Source organism: Typopeltis vanoorti, chromosome 23 (genome assembly GCF_054136105.1).
Source record: "Typopeltis vanoorti isolate ZY-2024b chromosome 23, IOZ_Tvanoo_1.0, whole genome shotgun sequence".
Classification (NCBI taxonomy): domain Eukaryota; kingdom Metazoa; phylum Arthropoda; class Arachnida; order Uropygi; family Thelyphonidae; genus Typopeltis; species Typopeltis vanoorti.
The window spans coordinates 61851276-61867687 of NC_143571.1; the positions used below are offsets into that span (position 1 = coordinate 61851276).

At 34.8% G+C, this 16412-nt stretch overlaps 1 protein-coding gene across 4 annotated transcripts in view; it reads right to left on the bottom strand.

Annotated features, from left to right (window-relative positions):
- LOC150093905 (lysosomal protective protein-like) overlaps positions 1-16412 on the bottom strand; it is a 135534-nt gene that overhangs the window by 35940 nt on the left and 83182 nt on the right. For all 4 annotated transcript variants that reach the window (XM_090413074.1, XM_090413078.1, XM_090413076.1 and 1 more), the window contains exon 6: positions 10651-10744. In XM_090413074.1, coding sequence (XP_090269200.1) covers positions 10651-10744 — 94 coding nt within the window. The remainder of the gene's footprint in view (positions 1-10650; positions 10745-16412) is intronic.

Consider the following 16412-nt stretch of genomic DNA (forward strand, 5'->3'; position numbering starts at 1 on the left):
TTGCCAATAACATCAAGCCTCTAACTTCCTGAGTCCATCATGGAGTTCTGATCTTAGATGTTTCTATTCTTACAGACAACCTCACCACAAGTCTCTCTGGTTGAATCAACCAGTGTTTTCTTCAGGGTTTGTCAATAACACTCCAAGGTTTGGTTCTTGTTTTCAAACTCTTTCATTTTTTCTTCAATGATGTTTGTGTATTTAAGTCTAAATTCACCACTGAAAGATGCTCAAATTTGATTCATTTTAAAACTTTCTTACACATTCTTCTTTTCAATATGAAATTCAATTTTATCCGACACAAAACTAAATAGCAGTCACTTCCTATTTCAAATCCTCTTATACTCTTGTTTCCTGAACCCAATGGGAAAACATCACTATCAACTATAACAAAAATCAATGAGATTTCTTCTTATTCCTTGTATCTTCCCTCCATTTCATATTTCTGAATTCGTGCACATTTTTAATGTTGAAACATGGAATTAGTAATAACTAATCTGTATCCTGAACAGAAATATAGCAGGTACTTACCATTATTATTAACTTTGCTCTTTCTCTAAAATTTCCCAAAACATTTCTATATCTGGTAATCATTTCCTATGCAGCTGTTTAGATCTCCAACAAGGACCAACATTTCCTATTTCATTGTGTTGGCTGCCTTCTACAATGCCTCAAAAAAATTCCTCCATTTCTTCCTTAGAAGAACCTTCTGTGGGATCATAAGCACAAATAAGTCTGCTTATCCAGTTCTCCATTCTGATATTTACCCCCATCACTCTGATTGATACTGCATGCCATTCAAGAAGATTATCCTTGTATTTAGTGTTGGATATTATAGATACTTCCTCTTTTCCTTGATTGTTATTACCTGAATATAACATTTTATATTTGTTATTCAGAAAGGTCTCACCTGTTTTTCTCATCTTTGTTGTAGTGACACCTATTATGTCGATCTAGTACTCATCCAATTCTCCTGCTAAATCCATTTCTTTGCACTGTTCACCATCATGTTATACCACCATTTTTCATTGTCATTTAAAACAATAAGAATACAATTTTTGCACATTCAAGTAGTGCAAGTCTGGGTGACCTGCACGTAGTGCAAATCTTAGGCAACTCGTGGTAAAGGTGGAATAAGCTCTGATCACTATTCTTAATATTTACCCTTAATGCAAAGCCCATCTCTTTGAGATGTATGATGCTATGCAAAGCACATCCTCGAGGAGATGTGCTTTGCATTAAGGGTAAACATTAAGAATAGTGATCAGAGCTTATTCCACCTTTACCAAGAGTTGCCTAAGACTTGCACTACTTGCAGGTGCAAACTTGACTTTCTTGTCTAAGTTTATTTTTCACTTGGTTATACTATAATAAATTTAGTTTAATCCTTTATCCAAGTGTGAGCAAACAAAGTTTGCGCCTGAAAATATCTTCAGGACTGGGTTAAGGTAGTACAACACCAGGCAACTCGTAGCGGGCTCAAACTGGGACATAACGATCCCTGCACAAAGTGCAATATCTGTTCATTACCACAGTGCAATAGCAGCCCTTCTTAATAGAAGGCTGGCTTCTAGAAGTGAATATATGAGTGGAGCCTACCTAAGATGCCAAAGAAAATGAAAACATTATGACAGTATGATTGTGGATTGTATGAGAATTGCAGAGTCTGGTGGACAGAAGGAAGAGGGGGGAGATATGATAGAGACTACAAGTTGGTAAGGGGTTGTTATAGGATCAATGCTGGAGAATTTCTACAGATAATAGTGGGAGATCAGGGGAGAACCAGAGGCCATCCCTGGAAATTGTATAAAGAAGGTGTGAGTAGAGGATTGAGAGGCAGGTTTTTTCCATGCAGAGTTGTAAATGATTGGAATGCCATGCCTGATAGTGTGGTGTCTGCAGGGAGTCTGAATGTGTTCAAAGCAGTATTTTGCGTTGGAATATAAGAAAAAAAAATATAGGACATAGAAAACTTTTCGTTTTTTGAACTTTTTGCATTATGGGAGATACTGAGATAGGAGTGATGTTAACTTGGTCCACCTTTGCTACGAGTTTCCCAGTGTTGTACTACCTTACCCCAGTCCTGAAGATATTTTCAGGTGCAAACTTTGTTTGCTCACACTTGGATAAAGGATTAAACTAAATTTATTATTGACTTTCTTGTCTGTTTGCATACTTGGAAAATGGATTAAAACCAGGTTTAAAATAGCTTGGTATCTTTAATGTATATTATACCCAAGGTAAAAAACTTTCTACACATATACACACACACACACACACACACACACATATACACACACAGACACACACACACATTTACACACACACACACACACACACACACACACACACACACACACACACACACACACACACACATACTTGGGGGCTCCACCCTTCTGGCCCAATCCCCCGAGTTCCAGACTGATAGGCGAGTTCTCCTTGAATTCTGATGACTTGAATTTTGAAAACTTGAAAGGGGGGGTTCTGCCCCCCTGGCGCTTACAGCATCCAACCCCCCGAGTTCCGAACTGGTAAGCCAGTTCTCCTTGAATTCTGATGACTCGAATTTTGAAGACTAAAAAGGGGTTCTCCTTTTGGTAGCACATTCTTTCACATTGTGCAAATGATTTTAGAGGCTTTTCAAATGAATCTAAGTTAATTAAATCTCATTCTGAAAAGTTCAGGGATTCTGAACTGCTAAATTTTGATGCACAGCGGGAAGATCCTGAAGAATATGAAGAAAATATAATCACTGACAAGCACAAAGAGGTTTCACAGAAACAATTACAATTTGAAAAAGTTTTCATACAATCGAAGCTTTTAAGCAGCAATGCTTAGAGACTGACCCTGGTGAAGAGAGAACCAGTAAAATTCGCAGAAGAGGCAATAGGGCCATCATACCTTCAGTTGTATGAAAAAAAGAAACAGAATGCCCACCAAATTACATTAGCTCAATTCTTTGTTAAGAAGCAGAATAATAAATTTATATTCTGAACATGTTTTATTGTCTTTCAGCTTCATGGTTTTCCTTTAACTAGGCCATGAGACATACCCTAATTCTTTTATAAAAAAATTAAGGTTCAAAAAAGAAATCTGAAGAAAGAATTATACCTTTTCCCATAGTTATTATATTCGATTAGTGCATTTTCAATTAATGCCCCTGTTTTAAAGAACGCATTAGGTACATTAATCAAGGGATTGCTGTATAAAATACAATTAAATTAAAATTAAATTAAAAAAATATATATATATACACAAAAGGCGTGTTCAAAAAAAGGCTGAACTTTTGCTATAAAGACTTTATTGCTCATTTTACAACATTTTAAGCACTGTCCTCTTCAAAAGTAGTCCCCTCTACTGGTGATACACCATTCCCAATGTTTCTTCTATTGTTGTAATGCTTTCTGGAATGCACTTTCTGTGATGGTGAACAGTTCCTTATTGCATTTTCCTGAATCTCCTCTATGGTTTGGAAACGACGTCTTTTCAAAGTGGTTTTAAGTTTGGGAAACAGGAAAAAGTCTGCTGAAAGTTTTCACTACCATTTGCATCAAGCAGTTCCTGACTGATTTCGACACAGATCTCTTTCTAATCGTCAGCCAACAAATGCAGGATGAATTTTGCACTGATGCGATGCATCCGAAGTTTTTCAGTCAAAATTTGATGCTAATGCCCACTTCGTCAGCACCTTCTCACAGTTAAACGACGATTTCCACGAATCACAGCACAAACTCTCTTGACCATGCCTGGGATCTTCACTGACCGAAGTTCTGCCCCTTTCAAAACACTTAAATCACTCATTGCACTGTATTTGGCTCATATAGTCCTCCCTGTATGCTTGGTTAAGCAACTGAAATGCCTCTGTAAAATTTTTACCAAGTTTGCAGCAAAATTTCACACACACACATTGTTCTTTAACCTCCCTACCGGCTAGGACATCTATAGACGTCCAGCTAAATCTGGATATGTTTCAGCCCACCTGTTTAAAGAACCAGTATAAGAAGTGCAATTTGACTGTCATGTCCATTAGAAGGTGTGATAAACCCTCGCGCTGAAGAGAACGGTTAATCATATTATCTCCAGTTCGTAGCTGCCTCTCAGTTGCCTATAACAAGAAATGGACTTTCTTGTTCCATGCTGGTTAACTGGATTTTAGTTATATATGATAGACTAAAAATAGAGAAATTATTTATATTTTTGTTTTCTCTTTTTATTGTACAATACAATTTTAATTTCTGGACAAAATAAAGATCTTGTATAATTTCTTCACTTAAATATTGCCTTACCTTGGAGAACCAATTTAATTTTTTATTTTTTTTGTGCTAATTTTTTCTAATCGCTTACTAGGCAAAAGATTTTTCTTTGTTCTCGAAGAAATTAATTCACGATAATTATTTGAAATATTTTTTACAAAAAAGAAAAGAAAACTGGCTGCCAACGTTCCAATTTATATTATTTTTATTTTTGTACAAAACCATCGAAATCGAATAATACTTCACAGATTTCCTTTAGGACATGCTTGAGCAACTTTGCTTTATAGAGAATAACATGAAATTCTTTAATCATGTTACTTAATTTTTTCTTCATGTTGTACAGTAATCTACTTTTCTTTGTACTTTCACTTTCTTGGTTTCCTTGTATAATTGGTCATTACAAAAGGAAATTAACAGTTATGATTTAAATTTATATTTTCTGCATAATTCAGATATTTTATTCTCCAATTTTTAAAGTAAGCGATACATTTGCTTATTTTTATCATTCAAAATATGTATATCAAATGTGAAATTTCATTTCCTTTCACAATAGAATTGGACTTTATTTTGCCTCTGATAGTTTACCCCACCCCACCCCGTTGCATTACTATCACACACACCCGAAAACTGTTATGAAACATAGGTACAGTTTTTATTTAATTCGTTATTTTTTTCTAGTAATTGTTCCACATAATTTTAATTTTTCGATACTGAAACTATGTGGTGATTATTATAAATTAGCAAATTATAAATCAGACAATATACATATTATTTCCTGATTATTATAAATCAGAAAATTATGTGATATTCGGATATAGGCAAAATTAATATTTAAAATCACTATCATCCTTCAAATGCAATATCAGAATAAAGAAAGTGGAAAACCCGAAGTTTCGAAATACATTTCGAAAGCCCGCTCTCGAAATGTATTAGTCTACAGACTGGATTCTGAACACGCCAATGTTTCGTGATGTTATGACTGAAAAACAATTCAGTCTCATCATGAAGTATTTGCATTTTCAGAATAATGAGGAATACGATCAAGCAACACATCCTTGCCCAGTCCTCAACAAAATTTATGATTTTCTGATGAAAATCCGTCAGAAATGTAGATCACTCTACATTCCTGAGAGAGACTTGAGTATCGATGAAAGCCTTATGCCATTCAAAGGTAGACTGAAATGTAAGCAGTATATTTCCAAAAAGAAAGCGAAGTATGGAGTATTTTTATGCTTTGCGAATTGGAAAGTGGATATCTTTGGGATTTCAAACCTTATACGGGAAAGCAAACTGTAATCGAGCATGACAAATATTCGGATCTCCCCTTGTCGATGCGTGCAGTAATGCAGTTATTAGACCCTTTACTGGGGAAAGGTTACTGCATTACAATGGATAATTACTATATATGTCCTGAACTCGCTGATTTGCTTTTACAGCATCACACAGATAGTTATGGTACTGTAAATGCAAAAAGGTGAGATATGCCTCCAGATCTGGCTTCAGGAAAGCTATCGAAGGGGGAAATCCGAGCTTATCAGCGAGGGAAAGTCTTTGCACTACACTGGAAAGACAAAAAAAGATGTTTTTCTGCTGTCTTCCCTGCACAATCCATCAACGGAATCCGTGGAGAAGCATGGTTTGAAGAAAGAAAAACCCATTGCTGTGTGTGTGCATATAATGACACTATGGGTGGAGTCGACAGGTGCGATCAGCAGCTATCATTCTACTCTGTAACGAGGAAACAGCATAAAAAAAATATTACAAAAAAGTGTTTGGACATATATTGGATTTTGTTATTTGGAACAGTTTCCTCCTGCACAAGAAAAAATGTTTGTCTACCATAACATATCTAGAATACAGAATAGAAATTGCAAAAGCATTGCTGCATGCACATGAGCCTTCTTCAGCAAGCAGAAAAACAAGAAATCCTGCAAGACATCTGAGGTTGAACGCTGCTAACTCTAACCATTTTCCCGAAAATCTACCACCAACGGCTAATAAAAAAAAAACCTGCACGCAAAATGTTATGTATGTAATAAAAAAAATATCAGAAAGGAAACAAAAATCTGGTGCCCTGAGTGTAAAACTGCTTTGTGTGTTTACCCTTGCTTCAAGGTGTTCCACACTGTTCAAGAATTTTAAATTCTGAACAGTATGTAATAAAAAATGTTTGTTTTCAAGGCCATCAAAACAGTCCTTTTCAGGACTACAAATATTGATAGAGGGATACCTGAATGAATTGTTTCCTTTTCATCTTGAAGGCAAATTTTTAAGTTCTTTTTATGACACAGAATGATATTTTCGAAGGAATAAAATATAAGAGGAACTGGAATACTCTTTCCAGTTCCTCTCGAACTGGAAAGAGTATTCCAAGTAAAATATTTCACCAAAACAATAAAAAAGAATGAAATAAAATCTACCCTCTATACATATAAAATGATAAGCCTTTTTATGTCATGTTTTTCGAAATGTTTTGAAACTCAGGGGCAACCCTGAGTGTCGAGTCTTCAAAATTCAAGTCATCAGAATTCAGGGGCGGACCCCCTTTCGAGTTATCACAATTGAAGGAGAACTGGCCTACCAGACCGGAACATGGGGGGGGGGGGGTTGGTCATAGTCCCCCTAGTTAATAAATGAAATATATAAATAATAACGGGAACACTTTCACCTTGCCAACACTCAACATTGATGTGATATGGGTTCCAAATTTCTTGTTTTGGAGATATATATTACAAAGTTTTGTAATAAAAATTTCTGCTACAATGAAGTTTGACATAATCACAATATTATTACTACCTTATTTCTGTTTCTCGTGTGGGAGAAAAACGGTAAAATGTCACTCTTATAATTATATGAGATGTTATAATGGCAAAAATAGTAAGAAAAAAGTCATTTGCACTTTCTCTTCAAAACACAAAGAAAGAACGTCGTAATAAAAGAAAATACTACATATTTTTCTTCTGTTATCTGATTTTTTTTCTTGTAGTACAAAGAAGAAATCACTGCATATAACATGAAGTCTGCAGGAGGGAAAAAAATCTGGAAATTGATTACATTATAACGAATAGAGAAATCATGTCAGAAAAATTATTCATGTAAGATTCTAATCTCAGCAGACATAACATTTTCTTCTAGATTAGATATCTAAAGTAACTGAACCTTTGTTACTATTATACACTAAAATGAATGGGTATGTTCCCCAAGTGATTTACGTTTGTAACAGCTGGCTTGCCAATGATTTATGAAATAAATTATCCGAAACATCCATAGATTGATTAGGTCTATACCCCCCCCCCCCAAATAAAAAAGAAGATTATGAAACGCATATGCACCTTTTCTTTGAAAATAATTCAAATCCTCTTTTTCAAGATAATTGTATGATTTAATTTCTAATTTTTAATAATAAAAGTGAACCTGATCATTATAAATTAAGCAATTATTTTGGCATAAATAATATATAAGCATATAAATGAAATGTCAGTATTTCTGTTAGGATATAGGTAATCAACAATCGAAAAGGAAACAAGACATTCTTGACATATTCTGCACAACAGCCTGAGACATTTTAGTGCGACTTTAGTATTCTCCCCTTTCTTCTCAATAGCACTGAGAATAATAAGCCTTCAACTTTTCCTCCAGCTAAGAGGATATTATCAAGTATTTATAAGACGTAGATTATTTCAGAAATAGCTTCCAGCAGCAGAAGTAATATTTAAATTTTTTTAAAGAAAAACAAACAAAAATAATACTACTGAACTTTCTTTTGTGTGGTATGCATAGAAACAAATTTGCATGGTGAAAATATAGCATATTATTTCTAGAATTTCACATAATTTCAGTGGACAGTAGAACAGCTGGTTTTAGATTGCAAATAAATAGAACAGAATTAGAAGCTTCACGGTACAATCTGATTGCCGTATATCTTTTGTCAAAATGGTAAAATGAAGTAATTGATTTTGAATGATGTCTAGAAAAGTTTTCAAACCTGTATAGAAATTTAGAGTAGTTATGCAATTCAGTTCCAGGAGAGGATAAGGAGGGGGGGGGGAAGGGAAGCATTAGAAAATCTTCAAAATGAGCAAAAATTTTGAATCATTCCATATATGATATTTTTCACATATTTTCAACATATCTACGAGGATATGCACTCGATATTATCGTAATATGCATAATACAAATAAATAAATAAATGACGAAGGCAAAGAATCACTGCTAAAATATCATTGGATATAAATTTTTGATACCAAAAAGACACACAATCGGAAACAGAGTAATGCAATTTAGCATTTTAACATTTTTTTTTTATTTTGTCTTTACGAATAACAAAAAATCATTTCTAAAACTGAAATATGATGATCCATATAATGCTATTTGGTTAGAAACGAAAGCAAAAGGACATATTTATTTCAATAAATATTATTTAAAAATATAAATATTTGACATAATATTTTCAAAGCAAACATTTGAAAATTCTGAAATTCGAAAAAAAAATTATTTAATTATTATACGTAAAGTGAAAGAACAATCAGTGCAACTCTTCCAGTGCACTGATTTGTAGAATAAAATACACCAAATTTACTATCACTAAATAAATTCATTGCAAAAGTTGATCAATGGTTATTTCAGGATTAATTTTTTTCGCATATGTGAAATTCATTTAAATTTTTGGGAAGAGACACAATAAATCATTTTAGAGGCAAAAAGGTCAAATAACTTAGGACATAAATGAAATTCTAAGCAACACAATAGACGTAAAGACAGGGGGACACAAAGGTCACTCAGCAACAGTTAATCCACTAACGGCTATAGAATAACCGTAACGAGATTAACGGCGGAGGAAGGTAATGGCATGATAAAAGGTAGAATGCTGACGAAGTTTTGATCCATGAAAAAAGCTAGGGAGAGCTGACTATATCATCCACACCAGCCGGTTGGGGGGATAAGCTTCTGTAAAATTTTTACCAAGTTTGCAGCAAAATTTCACACACACACATTGTTCTTTAAGCTCTTTCATTGTTGCTAATCTGACGAACAGCTTGTGCACGTGTTCACTTCAGAGGATGTAACTCGACAACTAACGCTCATAGCAGAATGGGAAAAATGGCAGTTTGTTATCAATACTTGCTGCTAGGTGTGCTCAGTAACGCAGCACACTCTCTGTACTGGTTGGCATGCTATTTAAAAACTTCGGTCTTTTTATGAATACCCCTCACACATATACACACACACACACACACACACACACACACACACACACACACACACACACACACACACACACACACACACACACACACACACACACACACACATATACATAAATATATACATATATATATATGTGTGTGTGTGTGTGTGTGTGTATTCTTATTATTCCTTCCCTCCTCTTTTACTTTGCGGTGTTGAGGATATTTTCTACATTTAACCATTACCATATCGAGGATAAGGTGATTAGCCTATGCCTCCACACATACACAGAAAAAAAAAAAAAAAATATATATATATATATATATATATATATATATAAAAAATAAATTATTAAAAAAAAAACTTTCTAAAAAAAATTCCTATAACAAACTTTCCATTACAACAAAACATCCCATGGTCTCTATAGTTTGCTATAATGAGAATCCACTGTAAGATTTTTGGACATTTATTTAGTTAATGATAGCATAGTGAAAGTATTCTCTCTATTAATAAACTGCACTCATTCATTGAACCTATCTACACTTTGGTATGTTTAACAGTTTGGCAAATAGAGATTTCTGAATTATAAGAGTGACTGAGTTTTGATTGCAAAAACATTTTGATAATTGACATTCATAAGAAAATGATCATTATTTATGGAGAAGATCAGCGGTGTTTGTCATTGAGCTACATATGCCATTTTGCAAATCTTGACACTGCTCTTTTTGGAATATATGTGGTACAGTGTATTCAGAGCTAATACTATAGCACCATCCTCAAAAAATAGTGTTAGTGGAGACTACAAAATAAGGCATGGATTTGAAGAGTTCACCTTAAATGCACAATGAATGACTGCTGAATTTCTGCCTTGGTTTCAATATCTTGAACAAACAAATAGCTAAGCTTGGTTTGGCTCCATTTGAACTCCCAAAATTGAAGAACATTTGAGTGAACATCAGTTAGATTGAAGTAAAAACAGTGAAGAAGATATGGCATCTTTAATAAGATGTTTCTACAGATTCAAAACTATCTGAATGATTGTGAACCAGAGTAGTGATTATGTTGAGAAATAATTGCATCTAATTACAGAATAAAGTTCAAGGAAAGTATTTGTTTTAATAAAATATCTACATTCACACTGAAAAAATAGGAGGCATTACTTTTTAGTACCATATGTTTCTATATGTTTTTCATACCCCTCACTTACCGATTTAAGACAAGTATCCGTATTCTGAACAAAGTTGCATGTTTCTTGAGAAATCCCTTTATTGCAACAATGTGATTCCAGATCACTCCAGAGACTAAAAACAGATATATTTAAATTGAAAAAGATGCTAAAGACAAAGGAAATTTATAATTGTTACAAAATTCAATATAAATACTTGCCGGCCTGGTTGGCTGAGTGGTTAGCATATCCCCTCCCCAGCCAAAAGGCTTTGGGTTTGAATCCAGTCATCGGCATGAATGTTTGTGATTGTCTGTGAAAATACTAGTGGTGGTAGTGGCATTGGCGTAGTTGCAGTTCATTGTAGTTGATGGATTTGAGTGGTGGAGACAGATGAAGAGTAGGTGCCCTACCTCCATGAGTCCTTGGATTCCCTGGAGGTGTTCACGTAATAATAAAATTAGGAAAACAAATAAAAAATGGCATAATGCACGTCAGTCAGATGTATATGTACAGATGATGATAATAACAACAATATTCCTCCTTTGTATTTGTTACTTATGGTAGTATAGCATGTATAAATAGCCAAATCTATGATCATTGAATCCTTTAACAATTTTTCATAGAAAAACTTTTTTTAAATTAAAAAAAAAATGTTCTACTTTAAAGAAATATATATATATATATACACACAACAACTGTGGTAATTAAAAAAAAAAACCTTCACTGTAATATGTCTGATGTTTGTGCTTCAGATTTCATAATGCAAAGAAAACACAACTTAAATAATACTAAAAAAAAGGATACTTTATAATCTTGAAATGATTTAGAAAAATCATTGTGCATTACCAGAATCTTATATTTTTTGACAAACACAGCTACTCAAATTAAACATATTTGGTCGTTTGAAAGTTAAGCATAAAAAACTTATTGTTTAATACTGACCATATACAAATATTTTAACATTCTTTGCCTACCAGTTTCGCTAGCAAACTGTCTAGCTTTTTCAAGGTGTTGACAGAAAAGTATAAAAAATACTAGTAAATGCAAATTGAAAGGAACATAAAAAAGTTGTAAACACTCTAGTAGCTAAGGTTGCATGTTCGCGTGACAGACTGAGTGGACTTATTGTTCTTAATTATTATCACGCACGAGTGTTTGTTGTAAACGCATAATGTGATTACTAGCTAGCTGTAGTTCAGATGGATTTAGAGAGAGGATGAGGTTTTTCCATGAAAACCAGAGGGACAAAATATCCAGACTGGATATTGTGTCCCTCTTCACCAATGTACCAGTAGAAGAGGTAATAAACATCATTCAAGACCTCTTTCCTCTAGACATCACACAGCTGTTTAAACACTGCCTTCAGTCTAATTTCTTCAAGGTTAATAACACCATATACCAACAATTAGAAGGCCTAGCAATGGGAAGTCAGCTATCACCATCTTGTGCAGAACTTTTCATGGAAAAATTGAAAAAGAAATTCTCTTAACAATCTTCCCTAGACCATCTATATGGTGGCGATATGTTGACGATATTTTGATTATATGGCAAGATAGCTTAGAAAACCTAAAATTGTTTGTGAATAAAATCAATTCCATACATAACAAGATAAAATTCACTCTGGAAGTTGAAAACAACAACCATTTGCATTTTCTAAATATCTTGAGAAAAAGACAATCAAATTGTGTAAATTTATCTATTTACAGAAAGCCGACAGACACTGGACGATACCTTCATTATACTTCTAACCATCACAAGACACACAAACTAAGCATTATCCATATGTTGAAAAATAGAGCACGTAAGTTTATATCAGAAGAGGAGGATAACAGACTGAAATCTCACTAATAGTGAATACATTATCACAAAATGGATACCCTCTGAACATCATCAAAATATCTATACGGTGACAACCCCAGACAAGAAGAACCAAACTCCCGGCACATTTCTATTGTAGTGATTCCCTTCATCAAGTCAATTTCTTATCAAATAGCCAGAATACTAAAAGCCCACAACATCAGAGTGATCTTCAAACCAACCACCAGCATCAAACATTTTTGAGGATCACCAAAAGACAAGATGCCATTCTATAAATATCCAGGAGTATATTACATTCCTTGCTCCTGTGGTCTTGCCTACATCGGACAAACTTCAGAGTTTGGAGATCAGACAGAGAGAGCGCTGGTGACGTAAACCACAACAGAAGTATTTCTTCTGGCTTAGCACATCATTTCTTCATTTCTGTACGTTTAACCACATGATAGAGTGGCAAAATAGCTCCATGCCATATTTAGACTACGATTATAGATATCGTTTATTCAAGGCAGCCGCAGTAGTGTTAAAAACTGGCGGAAATCTCAACAGAAACCAGGGTACTATTCTTAACAGTTCATAAAAAAACCTCATCCTCTCTCTAAATCCATCTGAACTATAGCTAGCTAGTAACCACATTATGCGTTTACAACAAACACGCATGCGTGATAATGAATAAGAACAATAAGTCCACTCAGTCTGTCACGCGAACGTGCAACCTTAGCTACTAGAGTGTTCACAACATTTTTATGTTCCTTTCAATTTGCATTTACTAGTATTTTTTATATTTTTCTGTCAATGCCTTGAAAAAGCTAGACAGTTTGCCAGCGAAACTGGTAGGCAAAGATGTCAAAATATTTGTATATAGTCAGTATTAAACAATAAGTTTTTTATGCTTAAACACAGCTACTATACATTTTTTTTTGGAATTTCACTATCAATGAGCATAACTAATACCTAATACTTAGAAATAAGGCTGATCATCAAAATATGGTAACCATATTTTGATGATCAGCAAACTGCAATCGAATTACCATACTTATTGGCTGATTAGCTTTCAACTAATTGTGATTGACTGATTACTGGATGCCAGTGGTGCTAATTCTTTGCTCTAGGTTAATGACAGGCTAATTCATTGTCATTTTTAGGTATATAGGCTTTCAAGATGCACATGCAGACATTATGATAGTAACATAATTAAGATCTCATAATTACACCTTTTAATTCAATTCTCATATATCTTCTCTTTTCTTCTGAAGACTGAGATGTGCAAGTGTTGCGCTGATTTTCCTGACAATTTTGCTCCAAACACTGAAAGACTTATGTTAATCTTTCACTCTAAGTTATTATTTTCATCTCGGATAGCTCTTACACATATTCCTGTAATTATCTTCTTTTCTAATATCTTTGGTCTTTAATATAATTTTAGCCATTTATGCTATGCATTCAGACTCCTGATTTTCTTCAAAGCTTTTTAACTTGCAGTTGCTGACCAACTGTTTTATTTCTAATCCAGTTATTAGATCCATACATTAAAATGGGTTTCAACACTGTCTTGTATACCGCTTGATATTTTGGCTGATTTGGCTTTCTTATGCTTTAACTTTATTGAATTGGCATCCCACCATACCTGTCATAAAGAGATAAAATATGTCACCTGTTCTTGGAAGTTTATTTTGCACTTGGTTAGACTATAATAAATTTAGTTTAATCCTTTATCCAAGTGTAAACATACAAAGTTTGTGCCTGAAAATATCTTCAGGATTGAGGTATAGTTCGCCCACCGTTTGTAGGTCCCTGCTTCGCATCTTTCCAAGAATAGTCGATTCATGTTGAAGGGAAGAAAGAAATGAAGGACGTCCGAATTGATCGCCAACACGCGAAATCACGTGCTTTATAGGTAAAATTTTCCAACTGTTATACAAGCAACATAGTAAACTACAATAATCACAAAAGAGAAGTTAATTTTCTGACCGGTAATAATAAACAACTCATCCCACAATACGGACTGATTACCCTATTATCGGAATTGATTCTCCTTTTTCTGAGATGTGCAGAAGTGTCGAAGGATCTCTAATTTGTGGGCGAACAATAAGGTGGTGCAACACCAGGCAACTCTGAGCAAAGGTAGACCAAGCTCTCATCACTCCCTGTCTCAGCATCTCCCATAATGCAACGCACATCTCTTTGCAGACATGTATACTGCTATACATTAAGGGCCACTACCCAGACCGGTTTCGACCTTTATTGAGGTCTCGTCAGTGGGAGGCATACCCAAACGTGGAGATACTTTGTTTGCTTACACTTGGATAAAGGATTAAACTAAATTTATTATAGTCTAACCAAATGCAAATTAAACTTCCAACATCTTTCTCTAAATCCACAGTAATTCAATAATAAGGTGGTACACCTGTTGGCAACTCGTATAGGTAAATATGACCTCTCCTATTGCTTCTGCCTTAGTATCTCCACGTTTGGGTCTGCCTCCCACTGAAGAGACCCCAATAAAGGTCTAAAATGGTCTGGGTAGTGGCCCTTCCTTTAATGCATAGCAGTATACATATCCGCAAGGAGATGTGCTTTGCATTATGGGAGATGCTGAGACAGGGAGTAATGAGAGCTTGGTTCACCTTTGCTCGAAGTTGCACCACCTTACCTCAGTCCTGAAGATATTTTCAGATGCCAACTTTGTTTGCTTATACTTGGATAAAGGATATAGGGGTGCTTAAGGGTCAAAGCTGTATAACTGTGAGGAGACCTCCACATAGCCTTTAAAGGAATGTGGAGAACCGACCAGGGCTTCTGACCTAATATCCAATCCTCACCTTCTCGTGGTGCACCCTGTTGGGTATCTACTTTGATACTGAACGAACGAGGATGGGCTGGCAATTTGGGATTTAGCCGACCAAATTGTATTCTTATTGGTTAAACCAAAATAAAAAAATGATGGTACAACACGACAAAATTTCATGCCGGCTGGGGCGTCGCCCGGTTAAACAAGGCCCCCGTTGTTTTCACCAGGGAACCAGGGCGAACAGCAAAAAGTCAGCTACTGGAACAAATCTGAAAACAAACCCCAACTCAACATCACCAGAGTTAAAGATCGGTACTATCAACGTAAGAAGCCTGAATGGCAAAGAAATGGAGCTAGCTGAGGAATTAGATAAGTACCAGATCGACAAAATAGGGGTGACTGAAACAAAAAAGACCAAAACTGGTGAGATCTTTCTGAGCAATAAATACAAAATGTTATATTCAGGCAATGACAATCAAGGAAAAGAAGGAGTAGCCATAGTATTTGTGAGACTTATTTGTGCCTATGGTCCCACAGAAGATTCTACTAAGATAGAAGTGGAGGAATTTTTTGAGGCTTTAGAAAAAGCAACTGACACAATGAAAAAGGAAAAGTTAGTCCTTGTTGGGGATCTAAATAGCAGAGTAGGAAATGATTGTGAGACATACAAAAATATTTTGGAAAAATTTGGAGAAAAGAGCAAAGCTAATAATAATGGCAAATATCTGTTGGATTTCTGCTCAGGACATGGACTGGTTATTACTAACACCATGTTCCAACATAAAAATGTGCACAAATTCACATGGAGAGAAGAGGCGCTAGGAATAAGAAAAGTCTCATTGACTATGTTATTGTTGATAGTGATGTTTTCTCCCTGGTGCAGGACACCAGAGTGTACAGAGGATTTGAAATTGGAAGTGATCACTATTTAGTCTTGAGCAGGATAAAATTGAATTTCATATTGAAAAGAATAACATGTAAGAAAGTTTTAAAGCGAATAAAAGTTGAGCAGCTCTCAGATGTGAACTCTAGACTAAAATACGGAAAGATTATTGAAAAGAAAATGAAAGAGTTTGAGAACATGAATCAAACTTTGGAGATTCAGTGGCAAACTCTGAAGAAAACATTGATTGATTCTGCCAGAGAGGCATGTGGTGAGGTTGTGTGTAAGGATAAAAAAATTAGAACTCTCTGG